General features: G+C 40.2%; 1 protein-coding gene across 1 annotated transcript in view; it reads right to left on the reverse strand.

Moving 5' to 3' along the window:
• Positions 1–354: 354 nt before the first annotated feature.
• ITGA8 (integrin subunit alpha 8) overlaps positions 355–20,208 on the reverse strand; it is a 201,004-nt gene continuing 181,150 nt past the window's right edge. Inside the window, exons 28-30 of the mRNA XM_069547566.1 lie at positions 17,264–17,365; positions 5,450–5,572; positions 355–3,180 (exon numbers count right to left, since the gene is read on the reverse strand). Of these exons, the coding sequence (XP_069403667.1) occupies positions 3,094–3,180; positions 5,450–5,572; positions 17,264–17,365 (312 nt within the window). The 3' untranslated portion in view covers positions 355–3,093. The remainder of the gene's footprint in view (positions 3,181–5,449; positions 5,573–17,263; positions 17,366–20,208) is intronic.

Raw genomic sequence — 20,208 nt, forward strand, 5'->3', positions numbered from 1 at the left:
TATTTTAAAAAGGAAAGGAAATGCAAAGGAAAAAAATACCAATTATATGAAAGTGTAGGTATCCGAAATGACTCATATTTTTAAACATATGTATTGAGATTTAATTCCCATAAAACTCATCCGTTTAATGCATACAGTCCAGTCCTTTTTAGTGTATTCACGCAAACATCACCACAATCTAAATTTAGAACATGTTCATTATTCCAAAGTAGTGTCATGTCCTTGCTCTTTCAAATTTCTTTCAATGTTAAATGTTTTGGTGGTAAAGAATCAAAGTGTGAAGATGCAAAGCTTTGACACCTGCCATCATGGAAAAATTTTACATTGCTTGCAAAAAACCCCACAAATATGTCATCAGGTCTTTAGTTTTTAATTTTATTAGTGACAAGGTAAATAGGTACATGAAAATCTTCACAGATTCTACACATATATTTAAATAAAACAAGAAAAGGGTTGAGTTCAAAGAAGTGGGGTTTCAGTGGGCAATTGGTCCATGTTGTTTATTTACTGTATAAAAATCTCCAAGTGTATAAAACTTGATTTGTCCATTTTTTCCCATGTCTTGAAAACCAGCTGCAAGTATTTCAAAAGATATATCTGAAATATATAGATAGATTCTAAGAGAAGCAACAGCATATTATAAATGATGAAAGTGATTGGCTTTATATGATGAGAAGCAGATTTGCTCAGTGCATTTTTAGAATATTTTCCACGTGGAGGGACACTCAAGGACTGAGGTGTGGAGGGTTCACCTGACCTCAGTGTGCATTGATGGCCCTCTGCAAACTGCCTATAGATAGCAGTGCCTGTCCTTCTAGATGGGGATCACTTTGGGCTGAGACTGTGAGGATGCTGTAGTTTGCCTTTGAAGTGCTCACACCTTGCTCTGTTCTGGATCCCAGCCTTGCTCCTGGCATCTTGCGCTTCCTCCAGGTGTCTGTATGACCTGACTTTGACTGTCCCAGCCCTGAGTTCCGTGTTCCATTTTGAAGGTTAGCTTGAAAGACAACAGGTGTGTTTTCTCAGGGCTCTTTTGTGACCCCAAATCTTGAGGAGCTATTCTCTCTTGGCCAAAAGTCAGGCATGATGACAGGAGTTGGGATGTCACTTTGGAGGCAGAGAGCCCTCCTTCCACTCATCTCGGAGATAGCCACTGCCTATAGAACCACTTCCACCCAGACAACGACCACCTAAGACCCCCCGAGGCTGACATGAGACCCTCAAACTCTTTGAAACATGTGCAGTTCTCACCCCCAAGTCAGCCACACACGCTGGGAGCCAGACTTCAGCTCCTGACAGCCTTGAAACTGCTACCATGACAGGATTTAATTCATGAGCAGGCAGAGTATGAACTGTTCAGTGTATTCACCCATGTGCCTTTGATTTGGTTTCCAAAGAAATTCTGCGGCTGGAGCCAGATGGCTGGTCTCCAGGTTAAGGCATGACCAAAAATGTAGTGTCTGTGAGTTTGGCTCATCTTTCGAATCAAGTGTGATTGTTGAAATTGGGACATAAATTTTCCAGCTGCTTAGAAAACTGAAGGATTGGGGTCTACTGGTTTTATCAGACTTAATATTCAGGATATTAATTTTAAAAATAACTAATGCCAGTGTAAACATGCTTTTTGATACATAGGTCTATAAAATATTGCACATAAATATAAAATTTGTTCAGCACTTCTTCATAATAATTTTTCATTATTATAAAAAGGATACAAAGTTGTGCAGACTATATAAATTTGGCTGGTCTATTTTACTTAAAACGATACTGTTACATATGATTATGGATTATTTACAAGAGTTTTAAACATCAAGTTTCTGTGATGGTTAAATTCAAGATGATGGGAAAATAGCTTAAGTAAAAATTATTTTCCAAAGTCACGAACTATAACGATTAGCAGGAAAAATGAAAAGTAAAGTTGGAACAGGCAGTTCTAAATAAAATCCATAGGAATCTGTTTTCTAGGTTCATCACACATATGCCTAACTTTATGCTTCTTCTTATTTATGTTTAACATGTCTTTTCTGTGAATGTAAGTTTGACGTATAGTAAAAAAGGTATTTAATCCCAAATTAAAATATTGCTATTCCCTCATAGATATTAAAAATAATATGCCTGCCCAAATTATTAAATTGCTTTTTTTGTGAATGGACTCTAGAAATTTTACCATTATTTTTAAGTACCACTCAGGGTTGAGAGTCCCTTGAAATTTGTATATTGCTAATTAAGTTAACGGAAAGATGATTTTTTTTTTTTTTTTGTAAAAGTAGATATCAATGCAACTTTTTGCAAGGCTAAATTAAGCAGATGTGAGTCCCTGAAAGCATGAATAAAAGTAATTTCAGGTAGAAGTCATGAAAGTGAAACAGTCTTCTAATACCAATTCACTTTTCCTTAACCCTATCTAAATCCTAAGTCCTGTTAAGTTATGTATTCTGCACAAAACAGACATCTCAGAGGGAAATTTAGTGAGTGATTTCAAAAACCAGCGAACCAAATCTTTAATTTCCAGATCCTCTAGAGTGTCAGCCTAGAGTCATGGAAAATAAATAAATAAATCGTTATCCTCGCTCACAAAGATGATCTCTGCCATTTCCAAGGCCCTTTCACAGTCCCAGCAGCATAGGCTGGTCTCCCTGAGCTGCAACGTCACTAGAAATGTGTCTTTTCCAGAGGGAGGTGTCAAATATTCCATTGTATACAGTAGTGTTGGAAGGTTTGGTCCGAGTTCACCTTCTAAAGTCCATCCTAACTCAGACACTGCATTTTCGAGACTTCAGACGGATTTACCTGGAAAGCAATCTCACATTCCCATACCCATTTCAAAGTGTCAGCCAAATACAGAAGGACTCAAGCCAAAGATATCTTCCACGGCTGCCCAGCGTTTCTGCAGTGTTGAGGAGGCTTCCTTTCCCCACAGGATCACCAGGACCCATGGAAACTTCTCCAGAGTACAGTATAGATGAGGTGATGACATGGCCCTCCCATGTCTGAGGACACTGGCAGGTGCAGGACAACCTGGGTTGAACCCTCATGATACTTCTTTGCTTTGAACTGTAGTATTGAAGTTGTTTTTGTCTTTGGCTTTCCTTTTCATGCCTCAGGGGTTTTCTCATTGGTCAGCTGTTCCCGGTCATTCATATCATCCTGGGGTGGTCTTGCTCGGTCAAAGAATCCGCACTAGGGAAGACAGAAATGGGCCAGCCAGTCAGGTCATCCTGAGAATTCATGAAACCCCTCATTCAAAGAGTGTTCTCTTTGTCAGGACTTCCCTAGTGGTCCAGTGGTAAGACTTCACCTTTCAATGTAGGGGGTGCAGGTTTGATCCCTGGTCAGGGAGCTGAGATTCCACATGCCTCACGGCCAAAAAAACCAAACCATAAAACAGAGGCAACATTGTAACAAATTCAATAAAGATTTTTTAAATGGTCCACATAAAATATCTTAAAAAAAAAAAAAAACTTTCCCCCTTTTATATGTTGTCTAAGGAATCTGGTGCTCTGAGACTATAATCTGCTCAATTCTCCAGATTAGGAGGTGAGAGCAGTGTGTTGTTTACCTGCAGAGAGGAATTCATTGCCTATGCAGAGTGTCCACGTTCTTCCTTCCCTGCCTGTGGTGGTGGGAGAATGTTCTTTCTCTTTGAAAGATTTTTTTGTTTTTTTGATGTAGACCATTTTTTAAAGTCTTTTCTGCATTTATTACAATATTGTTTCTGTCTTATATTTTGGTTTTCTGTCTTCAAGGTATGTGAGATCTTAGCTCCCCGATCAGTGTTCCAGGCTGCACCCCCTGCATTGAAAGGGGAAATCTTAACCAGTAGACCACCAGGGAAGTCCCAAGAATGTTCATTGTGTATAAACCACTTATAGACCTTGTATATTTTTCTGGGCTTACAGCAACCTGGCCCAAGGATTTTTTCTCTGCTTTTTTCTGCATGTTTCTGGAGCCAGCAGCAATGTGAATTCCTGACCAGGGGAAGCAGATTCCTGAAGCATACTATGGGCTACATAAAGATGGACTAAAAGAGGAGGTGGAGAGATGCTTGTCTCTCTCTCTGCACTTGGTGGAATATCTAGTACATGGAGGACAATTAGATGGGTCTTTTATTTCCATCTCAGCAGCTTTGTGAGCTGTCTCAACTTTCCAGAGATCAATCAGCAACTCGGGGAAGAGGTGATTCTTGAATCTTCACTCTCCTGAGTTTCAAATGAGGATTTGGTTTTGGAGAGTACAACTTTCCCTAGCAACCTAAAATCTTAATTCTTATTGTTTCTTAGGTTGGAAGCCCAATTCATTAACTTTCACTTATAGCCATTGAGTCATCTTTCTCTCGTAGGACTAGTGCATTACTCTATCAATTGCTGCATACCATTGCATCACTTATGGATATAAAGTTACTATGAATAACAGACTAACACAGAAGTCTATTTCTAAAGATAGACTATGCATTAGACCTGTGTGGGCTCAGGATGGCACAAAACTGCTGATGAAGATCAGAAAAGCCATTACTTAACTCAGTTTGTTTTTCTTAACTCAGGTTTTCTCAGTTTGTTAAGCATGTCTCATTTTGTTTAAAAATAAAAATACATTATGATTTTGGAGAATGACAACAATAGTACCAAACTAAGATGTACACTTCGGGAGTTGGTGATGGACAGGGAGGCCTGGTGTGCTGCAGTCCATGGGGTCGCAAAGAGTCAGACAGGACTGAGCGACTGAACTGAACTGAACTGAAGATGTGACTGGATTAATTGCTCTTATGATCATGTCACTGTGACATTGTTTCTATTTTGGAATGGAAAGCTCTGTGAAACTTGGCAGTCCTGTTGGTTTGGGGACCAGAAATTAATTCCCATTGCAGACTTTCAGCAGAAACTTCAGCAAAACACATGAAAGAGGAAGTTAAGGCTTCTTAATGGAGATGGACTAGTTGGAAAGATTAAAAAAAAAAACAAGTCCAAGAATATTAGAACATGCATAATCTATGTGGTGTCATTGAAAGCCCATATATCAACTAATTACTATATTAATTGCATCTGTGTAGTGCTTACAAAACTCAAGTATTGCTGATAGAATTGTGTCAACAAAAAGCTTAAGATCCTGATTAATTAAACAAGAAAGAGAAGTCTTCATCATAACATGATCACTCTAAGCATATTGGAAAGAAGATCATAGGTCTTTGTTAATAAATTCTAACTCTATATTTATTTATAAGAAATTGCAAGATAAAAGCAGCATTAAACACCCTCAATCTTCTTAAATGTCAGTTACACAAGCATATTAAGTTTGCCAAAGCAAACAAGATCCAGCTTTCCCTTCAGGTCCCTGTGTTGGAAATTCCCAGATCGTGCCTCTAGCTTTGGCTCTTTGAAATCCTAGGTATATCCTTTTAAATCCTCCCAGTGGCCTCTCTACTCAAAAAGGAAAAGAAAGCAAATACACTTACCTTCCATAAAGCCAAGGTTAAAATGGCCAGAACCAATAATCCAAGAAGTATTGCTAGTATTATTACCCATAATGGAATTGAGAAGGAAACATTTGGGGTGGCCCAAATAACCGATGTTTTAATCTGGAATGGAAAACAAAAGAAATGAGCTCAAATTTAAAAAACTATTCAGTGAAATAAAGCAGTTCAGTTCAGTTCAGTAGCTCAGTCATATTTGATTCTTTGCGAGTCCACGAACCGCAGCATGCCAGGCCTCCCTGTCCATCACCAACTCTCAGAGTCCACCCAAACCCATGTCCACTGAGTCAGTGATGCCATCCAACCATCTCATCCTCTGTTGTCCCCTTCTCCTCCTGCCCTCAATCTTTCCCAGCATCAGGGTCTTTTCAAATGAGTCAGCTCTTCACATCAGGTAGCCAAAGTATTGGAGTTTCAGCTAGTATGGTAAATACTAGTATATATATATAATATAGTATAATAAAAAATAAAGCAGTAACTACCAATATAACATTGGGGGAGTGGGTACTTCTGAAAGAATCCATACATTAGCTGGTCACCCTGGGGGAAGATTTGAGAGTTTACAGCACTTGAACTTGGAATCTTAACCATTAACACATTCTCAGGCTTCTCAAGTTGGATGTAAGTCCAACTACAGACACTTGGTGGGTGTTTGGTTTACACCAACCCAAAAAGCCTAGAATAGAATTGAGGTGGAGCACAAAGCAACAGGGTGGAAAGGAATGACCTTGAATTGGGATGGACCTTTTTACAGCAAAGTAAATCCAACAAAAAGCCAAGTCCGTCCACACATTTCTCCACAGAACTGAGCTCACCTCACTGAGAAGTGAACTTGCAAACAACCTACTGGACATGCAAGTGGGTAGACATCACCTAAGTCCCGATTTTACAGATGAGAAAATTGAGTCCCAGGGGGCTAAGTGATCCACAGATCTAATCAGTGTCACCACCTCTTTAGCCCTAGGCTCTGTCTCTGTGTCCTATCAAGGAAGAGACCATTGTTGCTCTACTAATACAGTCATGAAAGACTAACCATCTCCCATTTCATGAAAGTAACTGTAGTCATTGACGCGAGCATTAATTGTCTCAGTGTGCTGAGGCTGCTTTCGGTCTTAAATCCCATTTTCAGTTGCTGTTGGACCTCACTGAATGCCCCACTGTTGCAAGGAAACTTGGAGGAGAAAAGAGACCTTTCCAGCAGGACTGCACGCTCTGTATGTGTGAACCACCCCTGTCTCCCATGTAGGCAGGAGAAGCTCTCCTATCATTTGCAGGCACAGCCTCTGGAGACATCCAAATAAAAACAAAACAAAACAAAACAAGCAGAGACCCAGCCCTGCCGCTCACACCCTCTGTCAAAGAAAAGAGAAAGAAAAATATTCTTGAATCTAGAATGTTATTCACCAAAGCAGGATTATTTGGTTTTAGAGAGAAGTAAGCATCACCCTTACTTCTGGGGGTTTCCCAGTGGCTCAGTGGCTAAAGAATCTGCCTTGAATGCATTAGATGCAGGAGATGCTGGTTCAGTCCCTGTGTTGGGAAGATCTCTGGAGGAGGGCACGGCAACTCACTCCAGTATTCTTGCCTGGGAAATCCCATGGAGAGAGGAGCCTGAAGGGCTATAGTCCATAGGGCTGCGAAGAGTCGGACACGACTGAAGAAACTGAGCATGCACACACGCAAGCATCACCTCGGTTAAACTGGCCCACATGTTCCTTGTTTTAACTGGGCTGGTTGAAAGAATCCTGAGCCCCTCCTGACTCCCATACAGAAACTCTGGGCCATGCTTCTCTAACCCACCAGGAGTTGAGGGTGAACTCAGGGTGGGTTGGTGGCTCTGGTGTTCCCCTGGCTGGAAACCTTGGTGTTTTCATAGCCTGTGCTATGAAAACATCTTTCCTTCTGCCTTCTTAACTAGATCTGAGCATCCTGCATGTGCTGTTCCTAACCGGCCAAGGTTTTTATAACTCCTTCATTTTGGTCCACATCCCCTGTGCAGCAGACATCCTGATGACTTAATTCACTTGATCCTCCAGCCCCAAATATCACTTACATCCAGGTTACACAATGACGTTGATGATAGTGAAGCTGTTAGTGATTCCACGTGGTCAAGAATGCCAGGGACCTGACCAATGCTTTCAGTGAGAGAAAGGCCAGTGTAACCTACTTGCCCTTTTACCTTCCTCCTTGCTTCCCTTGCCGGCACTGCCCTTATTCGTCCAGCATATAGAAGAGAAGTGCAACATTCCATGACCACGATGGGGTCACACTCTCTGTGCTTGCCAGTTTAAAAACAGAACACACAGTACATACTCTGATGAAATGCACTGGAAGGACTCAAAGCATTATTATGCCAGTTGGATTCTGCCACCCAAGTAATACCCTCTGAAGTGATCCTCTGCACAATATGGCCACATGAGTCAGTGGAGGACGAAATCACTTCTGGATCGTTTCTCTTCACATCTCTCTCCCTTGGTGAATTACACTGGATAACGTGTGAAATCAGTGCTCAATCCTGCATCTTATGGTGCTCACAGAAAGAGCACGAAGTGACCATTTAAAATGACCCAAGGGACTTCCCTGGTGGTCCAGTGGCTAGGACTTTGTGCTCCCAGTGTAGGGGCCTGGGTTTGATTTCTGGTCAGGGAACTAGCTCCCACATGCTGCAACTAAGAGCTCTCATGATTCAACAAAGGCTTGGCACAGCCAAATAAATAAAAATAAAATGACCCTAATATTACTGGAAGCAGACCAGTACAGTTTTAATAATGAGAATTTCAGAATTTTGGAACTGTCAAGGGTAGTAGTGGTCGTGCACTCATAAGCCAGATACAGTGACCTAGAAAAGAGAAAATCTGAAGCCACGGGCAATTCTGAGGTTTCTTGTAACTGTTTCTTCCCCTGAAGCTCTAAGTTCACTGAAGAAACAACGTAGTTTGGGCCTGTATTTTGTGCATGTGTTAGAGACAACCAAAATTGACTAATATGTAATTTAGGAAGACAGACAACAATACTTTTCCATGTTCCCTCTTCTAGTTGACCTAATTAATATCTGAAGGTACCTCCCTATGTTTTATTATAACATAGGAAACAATTCTAGTTTTGTAAGCTAAAAAAAGCTAAACTAAAGGAGTTGAAATAAGGGCCATAGACCATAGACTGTTCAAATTGTTGGTTTAATAAAAAGAAATGGAAGAACAGCTACTGAGTTTTTCCTGGGTTTCTTTGCCACTTGGATATTACAGGTTTTTTTTTTTTTTTTCCAAACAGGGACAGTTTTGTATCTTCATTTCCAATTTGTGTGTCCTTTAAATCTTTTTTAAAAATGGGAAGATATCTACCTAAAGAAACTAAAGACCTATATATAGAAAACTATAAAACACTGATGAAAGAAATCAAAGAGGACAGTAATAGATGGAGAAATATACCATGTTCATGGATCGGAAGAATCAATATAGTGAAAATGAGTATACTACCCAAAGCAATCTACAGATTCAATGCAATCCCTATCAAGCTACCAGCAGTATTTTTCACAGAACTAGAACAAATAATTTCAAGATTTGTATGGAAATACAAAAAACCTTGAATAGCCAAAGCAATCTTGACAAAGAAGAATGGAACTGGAGGAATCAACTTGCCTGACTTCAGGCTATACTACAAAGCCACAGTCATCAAGATAGTATGGTACTGACACAAAGACAGAAATATAGATCAATGAAACAAAATAGAAAGCCCTGAGATAAATCCACACACATATGGACACCTTATCTTCGACAAAGGAGGCAAGAATATACAATGGAGTAAAGACAATCTCTTTAACAAGTGGTGCTGGGAAAACTAGTCAACCACTTGTAAAAGAATGAAACTAGAACACTTTCTAACACCATACACAAAAATAAACTCAAAATGGATTAAAGATCTAAACTTAAGACCAGAAACTATAAAACTCCTAGAGGAGAACATAGGCAAAACACTCCCTGACATAAATCACAGCAGGATCCTCTATGATCCACCTCCCAGAATACTGGAAATAAAAGCAAAAATAAACAAATGGGATCTAATTAAAATTAAAAGCTTCTGCACAACAAAGGAAAATATAAGCAAGGTGAAAAGACAGCCTTCTGAATGGGAGAAAATAATAGCAAATGAAGCAACTGACAAACAACTAATCTCAAAAATATACAAGTAACTTATGCAGCTCAATTCCAGAAAAATAAACGACCCAATCAAAAAATGGGCCAAAGAACTAAACAGACATTTCTCCGAAGAAGACATACAGATGGCTAACAAACACATGAAAAGATGCTCAATGTCACTCATTATTAGAGAAATGCAAATCAAGACCACAATGAGGTACCACTTCACACCAGTCAGAATGGCTGCGATCCAAAAGTCTGCAGGCAATAAATGCTGGAGAGGGAGTAGAGAAAAGGGAACCCTCTTACACTGTTGGTGGGAATGCAAACTAGTCCAGCCACTATGGAGAACAGTGTGTAGATTCCTTAAAAAATTGCCAATAGAATTGCCTTATGACCCATCAGCAATCCCACTGCTGGGCATACACACTGAGGAAACCAGAATAGAAAGAGACACATGTGCCCCAATGTTCATTGCAGCACTGTTTACAATAGCCAGGACATGGAAACAACCTAGATGTCCATCAGCAGATGAATGGATAAGAAAACTGTGGTATATATACACAATGGAGTATTACTCAGCTATTAAAAAGAATACATTTGAATCAGTTCTAATGAGATGGATGAAACTGGAGCTGATTATACAGAGTGAAGTAAGCCAGAAAGAAAAACACCAATACAGTATACTAACACATATATATGGAATTTAGAAAAATGGTAATGATGACCCTGTATGCAAGACAGCAAAAGAGACACATGTGTAGAGCAGACTTTTGGACTCTGAGGGAGAGGGAGAGGGTGGGATGATTTGGGAGAATGGCATTGAAACATGTATACTATCATGTAAGAAACGAATCACCAGTCTATGTTTGATGCAGGATGCAGGATGCTTGGGGCTGGTGCATGGGGGTGATCCGGAGGGATGATGTGGGGTGGGAGGTGGGAGGGGATTCATGTTCGGGAGCTCATGTACACCCGTGGTGGATTCATGTCCATGTATGCCAAAACCAATACAGTATTGTAAAATAAAAATTTAAATTAAAAAAAATAAAAAAAAAATGCCCACTTCTTAATAAATGGATTGTAGGGGACAACTGATTTTTGGATATAGGAACTGGGTGGAGAGTGGTATTGCAGGTTTTGATGTATCATCTATGAAACTGGTCCATCTGTAGAAACAAGCAGTGGAAGTCACTCATAAAGATCTAATAATGATATCTGAAGGATTTTTCACAGCAGTGATGGAAAAGTACCAATAAAACATGAAACTGGACAGGATATGCTTATTAGGGTCTCTAGAAGCAGAAAACAGCTTTATCAGGTATAATTACAAAACCTACTGGCTTTTTGTCTGCATTCAGTTCCAAAGATTCTGACAAAAGTCTTTAAACAGTCTCAGAGTAGATAGATGATCACTGCTATCCTCATCCATTCCAAAATCTGAAATTCTCATCACCAAAACTGTTGTCAGTTTGCTCCTGGCAACATTATTTTTATTTGAAAAATGCCATTTTGCATCCTTTCTGTGAGCACTTTCAATGGAAGGATTAAGCATGTCATATATATTCACTGCCTGTAACTAAGAGGAAGGGACTTCAGTTTTAGAGAAAGACAAGCTCAGTGACTTTGCTCCCTCACCTGCATTCCACTCTCCTAACCTGCTGCCTTTAAGGTGTCTACATGGCACAGAGGCTGCCCGATCTTCTTGATCTTAACTGGGGCTCCTCTGTCCATGGAGTTCTCTAGGCAAGAATACTGGAGTGGGTTGTCATTCTCTTCTCCAGGGGAATCTTCCCCACCAAGGGACTGAACCCGGGTCTCCTGCATTGCAGGCAGATTCTTTACCATGTGAACCACCAGGGAAGCCCCTAAACCAGGGAAGCTGCAGAGAACTTCTGTTGCCCCTGGTGGCTTCCAGGTTTTTCACTACATAGTTGAGAAGCCGCTAGACTAGGGACAGTAAAAATACAAACAACAATGGTGCCCTGAAGTATTTCTTCAGATTTCCAGGCCTAAGGAGCTAGATGGCTGTTGCTAGAAAAGGGTGGATGTATCACATCATTTCAAGAGTCATCCAGGTCTTGAAAAGAGAGGTCTTTCTGAGAACACATTGATTAGGAAGTCAGGAGACATGTTCAGGTCTGTAAATGGAAACGGAGCATTTCCTCTGCAAGTGGAAACAGATAAAGCCAAGCTTTTCCTAAAACTCAGTACTCTGTATAGACAAGAAACTTGAACCCTACAAGCAGGTTTAAGAGAAAAGACTTAATTGATCACTTTTATAAGGCCAATGTTTATTTAAATTTGTTTTAGTCCTGTAGAAACCGTAGGATGGTTTAGGGGAAGCTTGGCCAAGAGATAACATGTTGAAAAATACCCAAATTCTGTTATTTCTAATGTTTATATTTGTCTGGCAGCTCATTTTGACAAACCCACAAGCAGCTTATCTATTGGATAATAAATATGAGAAAAACAGGTCTTAATTTATACAGTTTCTAATTACTAAACATTGAGTTATAGTAAGAAATTTTCATTCATTTCAAATAAGATTTATTAAACATCCATATTCTCTGAAGTTCTATAGGTATTACCAACAGCTCCAAAAGGGAACCTTCTATGACTCTGCTATAGATCAGTGTTGTCCAACAGAAATATAAGGCAAGTGACACACATCATTTAAAGTTTTGACATAGTCAAGTTAAAAAGAGTAAAAAGAAACATGGGGCATAAATTTTAACAATATATTTTATTTAACACTAAACATCAAAATTATTATTCAAAGTATAACTGATATAAAAATATTATTCCTCTTTTCTTTTTACTAAGTCTCCAAAGTCCAGTGTTTATTTTACACTTGTAGCAAGTGACAACCATGAGATTTTCAATGATTAAAGTGAAATGTTGTCTTACCCAAAAAATAAAACTGCATTAAAGAAAAAAAAATACCTTATACTGCTATAGTTTTAAGTTTACATTTAAGTAAGTTAAAATGAAGTAAAACAACTTCACTTCTTCAGTCACTCCACCCACATCTCAGGTCCTCACCATCCATGGTAATGTGGCGAGTGGGTACCATATTGAATTGCATAGCTTGACAACTTTTGTATAATTTCACACAGTAGTGTGATAAGCCAAATTACCCAAGACCCTCTTTATTCATTCATCAAGAAGGTGGTCCCAAGGCCAATAATGAGGTGTATTTAAGACTAAAGCTTTACTTTAAAAACTTGGGTTTTGGCTACATATTTCAACTGCTTTAAGAAAGGTTCATATTGAGCAACTTAAGTACTTAAAACATAGGGAGAAAAATTCAATTACATGCAAACTAATCAACAAAATGTTTTTCATTTTTTAATGTACCAAGAACCTGTAGCTATTTTTAAAAATAGTATAAAATTTTAACACTCCACTTATATAACTATCTGTAATTTTAGGAAGTAGGGTGCATGAATCATAAGCAGTTCAGATGTTCTTAAAGTGATGTTAAGTAGGGAACATTTAATCTTACCTTCATCATGTCGTAAATCTTGTTGTTCTTTATTATGGTGGAAAGACCATAAATAAATCTTTAATATGCCTACATTTTATCACTGACATTTATGATATGTTTTTGTATATTTTGAAAAAATACCAAGGTAGAAGAAAAAACTCCCTCGGATTTGCAATGGTAATTAATGTTGACATCTGTATTTATGCATCTCAAAATCTTGTGTAAACATACTTCAGTGGGGTCACGAGAATGTTTTATATGAATGTACCAAGACACTCTACCGACAGTGCCATTTAGAATAAAATAATAACATGAAGCGGACCAGCTGAACATACATTTTAACAAAATTCAAACAGCCCTTATGAGATAAGAAGTCCCTGTGATAGGTTTGAACTCCAGATAATTGTTTAATATCACAGTTCCATTTTAAGATCCTAAAGTTTTGCTAACAATTCAAAAAAGTCAAACGGACTCCAAATTTGCATGTGATTTCTTAATTAAGGATTACTGAAATATTTTATAATAACTGTCTCTGTTGAACTATGGTGTTGGAGAAGACTCTTGAGAGTACCTTGGACTGGAAAGAGATCAAACTGGTCAATCCTGAAGGAAATCAGTCCTGAACTGGAAGGACTGATGCTGAAGCTCCAATACTTCGGCCACCTGATGAGAAGAACTGACTCATTGGAAAAGACCCTGACGCTGGGAAAGATTGAAGGCAGGAGGAGAAGGGGATGATAGAGGACGAGATGGTTGGATGGCATCACTAACTCAATGGACATGAGTTTGAGCAAGCTCCGGGAATTGGTGATGGACAGGGAAGCCTCGCGTGCTGCAGTCCATGGGGTCACAAAGAGTCAGACATGACTGAGTCACTGAACTGAACTGAACTTCGAGTTACATGAGACAATCATAAGCTCTTCTAGATGTAAATTATGGAATTTGGCTTTAGTCACATAATACAAACACCAAAGTTTATGAATAGGCAAAAAAAGTGTTCCAATAACTGAATAATTTTTTCTGCTGTAATGATACTGCATTTAGGCATAGCCCCTCTCATAATGCAACCTTTCCCTTGCTTCTGAACATGAAAAGTGTCACGTGGCACGGAGAGTTCATTTGTTACAAACCCAGACACTATTCAAGTAGCAGCTGGGGATTACTATTTTTTTCAATATGGAAAACTTATCTAGGGCTCAAGAAATGGCTGCGTTATGACCACGCTGAGAAGGAAGCACAAGCAGACTCCTCATCACCTACAAGCAACTAGGAAAACAAGCAAATATTCTTGTCTTATTACCAAGGAAGGAACCGAGACCCTTTCCCCAATGGCAGACTGTGGACTGGAGCTCTGAAGATCCTCCAACACCTTGTCCAACTGATTCTGCTATCTAGAAGTACTTCTCTCCTGCTGGGTCCATTTCAAGATAAGGATGAGAACTCACTCTAAAACACATCTGCTGGTTCCAAGCACAGTCCTCTCAAACCAAGCCTGTAGGGCATAGCTGACTACCTACTGGCCACATCTCCTTCAGGCAGTCAGAGACTCGGAGACCTAAAAGGTTTTCCCATAACCTCTCCACAAATGATGCAGTAAATCATCTACATCAGATAACAAGACTTTTTCAAAGCTGCAGGAACAAGGGTGGTGGGGAGGAGGCAAGCCTGTATCTCATCATCCTGTGAATCTTTTGAGATGAGTTGAGAACAGCAGGCTAGCACCTGTGGCCAGGACAGAAAGACATGATCCTGTGGATGCAACCGACTGTCACATATGTTTCTGTTATGGAGCATGTGCTCAGATAAAACAAAGGACCCACATTTATCTCCCTTGGAGTTACAAGCCTTTGAACCTCCTTGGATGAATATTCTATATTAAAAATCCAAAGCCTCTGTCTTCTAGGTTGAACATAAATTCAAACTCTGGCAGACATCTCGTGAGAGAAAGAGAGGCGTGCTAAGCGGAGAAAGATGTGTAGTGCTTGCTTTAAACACCACCAAAGTCTACTGAGATATTTTGAATCTATGGATGCTTCTAATTGGGCTTATTGAACTTTGCCAGAGAGGGCAGGACATTTTGGGAAGGTTACTGTTATCAACACCTAAGACTTATCTTGTTTTAGGTAAAATACTGAAGCTTTTTGTATATAATGTAAATACTCTTCTTAACAATGCTTTCAGGTAAATGTGGTTAAGGGCATCAGCAAGGTACACAGAGTGATCTCCTGAAGGTTTCCACTTAGAGCCAAATGGAGCCAGGGTGAAGCCTGCAATGAACCTGTTCTGGAATCTGCGGATTTTCTTTTACACTGCTTGCCTGGGTCAGAGGTGCCCAATGCCAATTTCACTGCAGAAGCATCACTTGTAGAGCCTCTAAAGCACAGTGCCAGGGGCCCATGCCAGACTCACTCAATCCTGATATTTTGGATAGGGTCTTAACGTGTATGGAGCTTCTTAGATGGCTCAGTTGTAAAGAATACACTTGTCAATGCAGGAGACGTAAGAGACTCAGGTTCAATCCCTGGGATGGGAAGATCCTCTGGAGGAGGAAATGGCAATCCACCTCCATATTCTTGCCTGGGAAATCCCATGGACAGAGGAGCCTGGCGGGCTAGTGTCTGAGGGGTTGCAAAGAGTTGGATACAATTTAGCAACTGAGCACATAGCATGTATAAACCTTTAAAGTCATATGAATGGTGATTCTTTGCATGCTCAGGGTTGGAAATCACTAATCAATGGATGAATTTCAATTACTAAAAGTAGATTAGGCTGGAAAGAGTAATAGCTCCATTTTAAGACCTAGGCTGATGAGAAATTATGAGAGTGGTGACCTCTACACCATGCAAAGCAACGCTCCTCAAAGATGACAGTGTACCTGCTACCCTGATGATTCTGACTCAGCAGGTCTGTGGTGAGGTCTGTTTCTGAATTTTGAACAATTTTTGAGGTGTTACTGATGCTGCTGGTGTGCAAAAACATATTTTGAGTGACAAAGACCTGGGGACCAGAATCCAAGTCGAGGTTGTAAATATCTATGAAGAGACCAAGAGATGAAGGTTGAAATCTCAGTATTTGAATCCTGACCTAGAGTTCTGGCTGTGGTCATATTCACTGTAAAGGCAGCGTTTCGGTGATGGGGCCTGTTCATCCCCTGTTACTCACCCTCCTCTCTGCTCTGCATGGCCTTGCCACGTTGCTGAGGATGCCAGCAGTTGTGCTGTGACAGATATCTGGGTATCAGTAATGTTCCTTAGTGACTCAGTGGTACAGAATCTGCCTGCCAATGCAGGAGACATGGGTTCAATCCCTGGGTCTGGAAGATCTCCTGGAGAAGGAAATGGCAACCACTCCAGTATAATCCCATGGATAGAGGAGCCTGGCATGCTACAGTCCATGGGGTCTCAAGAGTCAGACATGACCTTGTGATTGATTTAACATTTAATAGCTTCAATTCAGATGATGCTCCTGGTGTACTTTTCTTCCAGGTAATACTGGTCTTTGCTGTGTGGGTATGGGTGTGTGTGTGTGTGCATGTGTTAGTCGCTCAGTCATGTCCAACTCTTGCGACTCCTGGTCTGTGGCCCGCCAGGCTGCTCTGTCCCCATGGATTTTTCCAGGCAAGAATACTGGAATGGATAGCCATTCCCTTTTCCAGGGGATCTTCCCAACCCAGGGAATGAACCCAGGTCTCCCGCAATGTAGGTAAATTCTTTACAGTCTCAGCCACCAGGGAAGCCTGGTCTTTGTTTAGAAAGGAGAAATCACTGTCCATACAGCTGGTCTGTGGCAACTGTCCCTAAAGAAGACAGTCTTCTCTTCTCACCTTACTCACCAGGCTGTCTTTAAAATTCACAATAAGTATGATTTCATTATGATCATAATTAGTATCTGAACTTCTTTCAAACAAAAGAGACTAATTAAAAAATGGTATTAGTCCTGCCCTGTGATTTTTTTTTTTAGTGGGGTGGAGTAGAAATTTACATTGAAGGTTTAAAAATATGATCAAAGGACACTGAAGAATTTCCAGATTGAAATAAGAAAACAGTAGTCTTAAGAGGGAAAGTTTTCTCAAGTCAATGTAATAGGCACTTGACCTAACACAAGCAAAACAGGGTTTTAAAAAATAATTTCAGTGAAATTATTTGTACCTATATACTTTAAGATACTTACTGCTATGTTGCCTTCTGGGAGTTTTGCTGGCTGATCTTTATAAGGCATCTTCTTAACTTCAAAGGACACCAGGGATGCAAGAGAATAGGGATCATTTTTCCTCTGAAATTAAAAATATTTGTTTAAAATATATTCCATGTAAAACCTTTAAGTTATATTGGCAGTCATCCAGTTGTTTTCAGTGTCTTCCATTTCCAAAGAAAAATATCCTCCTTCTTTCTTCCTTTTCTCTCTCTTACTTTTTTTGCTATCCATCTATCCGTTCACGATCCATTCACTTATTTATCCATCCATCCATCTGTTCATCATCCATTCATCATTCATCCATCCATCCAGTTATCTATCCATTATCCACTATCTATCCATCATTCATTCATCCATTCATAAATCATCCATCCATCCATCATCATCCGTCTATTATCCATCATCCATTCATCCATCACCCATCCATTATCTGTCTAGACATCCATCCAACCGTCCATCCAATCATTCATCTTATTTCTAAAGATAATCTATCTTATTACCAAAAGACTTGGCACAATTAAAATAAAACAGAAAATCAGACATCCTTAAAGGAGTAAGCACAAGTGCTCTTACTGAAAAACATAGTGGGGAGACATCGTGAGTACAAATTCTTGTTGTCTAATAGAACGAAATATTTTAGGAGAGAGACTGCTGCTAAGTTACAAAGAAATTAATCATATTCCCTCTTATAGACAACAAAGGTCCATCTAGTCAAAGCTATGGTTTTTCCAGTAGTCATGTATGGATGTGAGAGTTGGATTATAAAGAAAGCTGAGCACCGAAGAACTGATGCTTTTGAACTGTGGTGCTGGAGAAGACTCTTGAGAGTCCCTTGGACTGCAAGAAGATGGAACCGGTCCCTCCTAAAGGAGATCAGTCCTGAATATTCACTGGAAGTACTGATGCTGAAACTCCAGTACTTTAGCCACCTGATGTGAAGAACTGACTCATTGGAAAAGACCCTGATGCTGGGAAAGATTGGATGCAGGAGGAGAAGTGGACGACAGAGGATGAGATGAGATGGTTGGACGGCATCACTAACTTGATGGACGTGAGTTTGAGCAAGCTCCAAGAGTTGGAGATGGACAGGGAAGCCTGGCATGCTGCAGTCCATGGGGTCACAAAGAGTCAGACATGACTGAGCAACTGAACTGAACTGCCTCTTATACAGAAGGCTCAGAGTAGGAGTAAGTTTGGTTAAGGAACTGTCCTATGCATTGTAGAATGTTTAGCAGCATCCCTGGCAGCCACCCACTAGATGCCAGTAGCACGCCTCACACAGTTGTCACAATCAAAAATGTCTCAATTAACTGCCAAGGTCTTCTGGGGAGCAAAATTCCCCTAGTTAAGAACCACTGACCTAGAGCTGTATGGTGTTTTTGACAGAACATTTCAGCAAGTTCTTTTGTTTAATCGGTTCTCATATTAACTGTTGATTAAGGTCAATGCCGAAGAATGCTCAAACTACCACACAATTGCACTCATCTCACACGCTAGCAAAGTAATGCTCAAAATTCTCCAAGCCAGGCTTCAACAGTACGTGAACCGTGAACTTCCAGATGTTCAAGCTGGATTTAGAAAAGGCAGAGGAACCAGAGATCAAATTGTCAACATCCATTGGCTCATCGAAAAAACAAGAGAGTTCCAGAAAAACATCTACTTCTGCTTTATTGACTATGCCAAAGCCTTTGACTGTGTGGATCACCATAAACTGTGGAAAATTCTGAAAGAGATGGGAATACCAGACCAGCTGACTTGCCTCCTGAGAAATCTGTATGAAGGTCAAGAAGCAACAGTTAGAACTGGACATGGAACAACAGACTGGTTTCAAATTGGGAAAGAAGTACATCAAGGCTGTATATTGTCACCCTGCTTATTTAACTTATATGCAGAGTGCATCATGAGAAATGCTGGACTGGATGAAGCACAAGCTGGAATCAAGATGCTGGGAGAAATGTCAATAACCTCAGACATGCAGATGAGACCACTCTTATGGCAGAAAGCAAAGAAGAACTAAAGAGCCTCTTGATGAAAGTGAAAGAGGAGTGCAAAAAAGCTGGCTTAGAGCTCAACATTCAGAAAACTAAGATCATGGCATCTGGCCCCATCACTTCATGGCAAATAGATGGGGAAACAGTGAAAACAGTGAGAGACTTTATCTTGGGGGGCTCCAAAATCAGTGCAGATGGTGACTGCAGCCATGAAATTAAAAGATGCTTGCTTCTTGGAAGAAAGTGAAAGTGAAAGTGAAGTCCTGTCCAACTCTTTGCCACCCCATGGACTGTAGCCTTCCAGGCTCCTCTGTCCATGGGATTTTCCAGGCAATAGTATTGGAGTGGGTTGCCATTTCCTTCGAAGAAAAGCTATGGTCAAATAGACAGCATATTAAAAAGCAGAGACATTACTTTGCCAACAAAGGTCTGTCTAGTCAAAGCTATGGTTTTTCTAGTAGTCGAGTATGGATATGAGAGTTGGACTGGAAAGAAAGCTGAGCACTAAAGAATTGATGCTTTTGAACTGTGGTGTTGGAGAAGACTCTCAAGAGTCCCTTGGACAGCAAGGAGATCAAACCAGTTCAACCTAAAGGAAATCAGTCCTGAATATTCATTGGAAGGCCTGATGCTGGAGCTGAATCTCCAGTACCTTGGCCACCTGATGTGAAGCACTGACTCATTCGAAAAGACCTGGATGCTGGGAAAGATTGAAGGTGGGAGGAGAAGGGGATGACAGAGGATGAGATGGTTGGATGGCATCACCAACTCAATGGACCTGAGTTTGAGCAAACTCCGAGAGTTGGTGATGGACAGGAAGGCCTGGCGGGCTGCAGTCCATGGGGTCGCAAAGAGTCAGACATGACTGAGCGGTTGAACTAACTGAAGGTCAAAGGAGAGTATGTAAGAGTAAATCAAGGAAAACCACTC

This window comes from Ovis canadensis, chromosome 13 (genome assembly GCF_042477335.2).
Source record: "Ovis canadensis isolate MfBH-ARS-UI-01 breed Bighorn chromosome 13, ARS-UI_OviCan_v2, whole genome shotgun sequence".
NCBI classification, from domain to species: domain Eukaryota; kingdom Metazoa; phylum Chordata; class Mammalia; order Artiodactyla; family Bovidae; genus Ovis; species Ovis canadensis.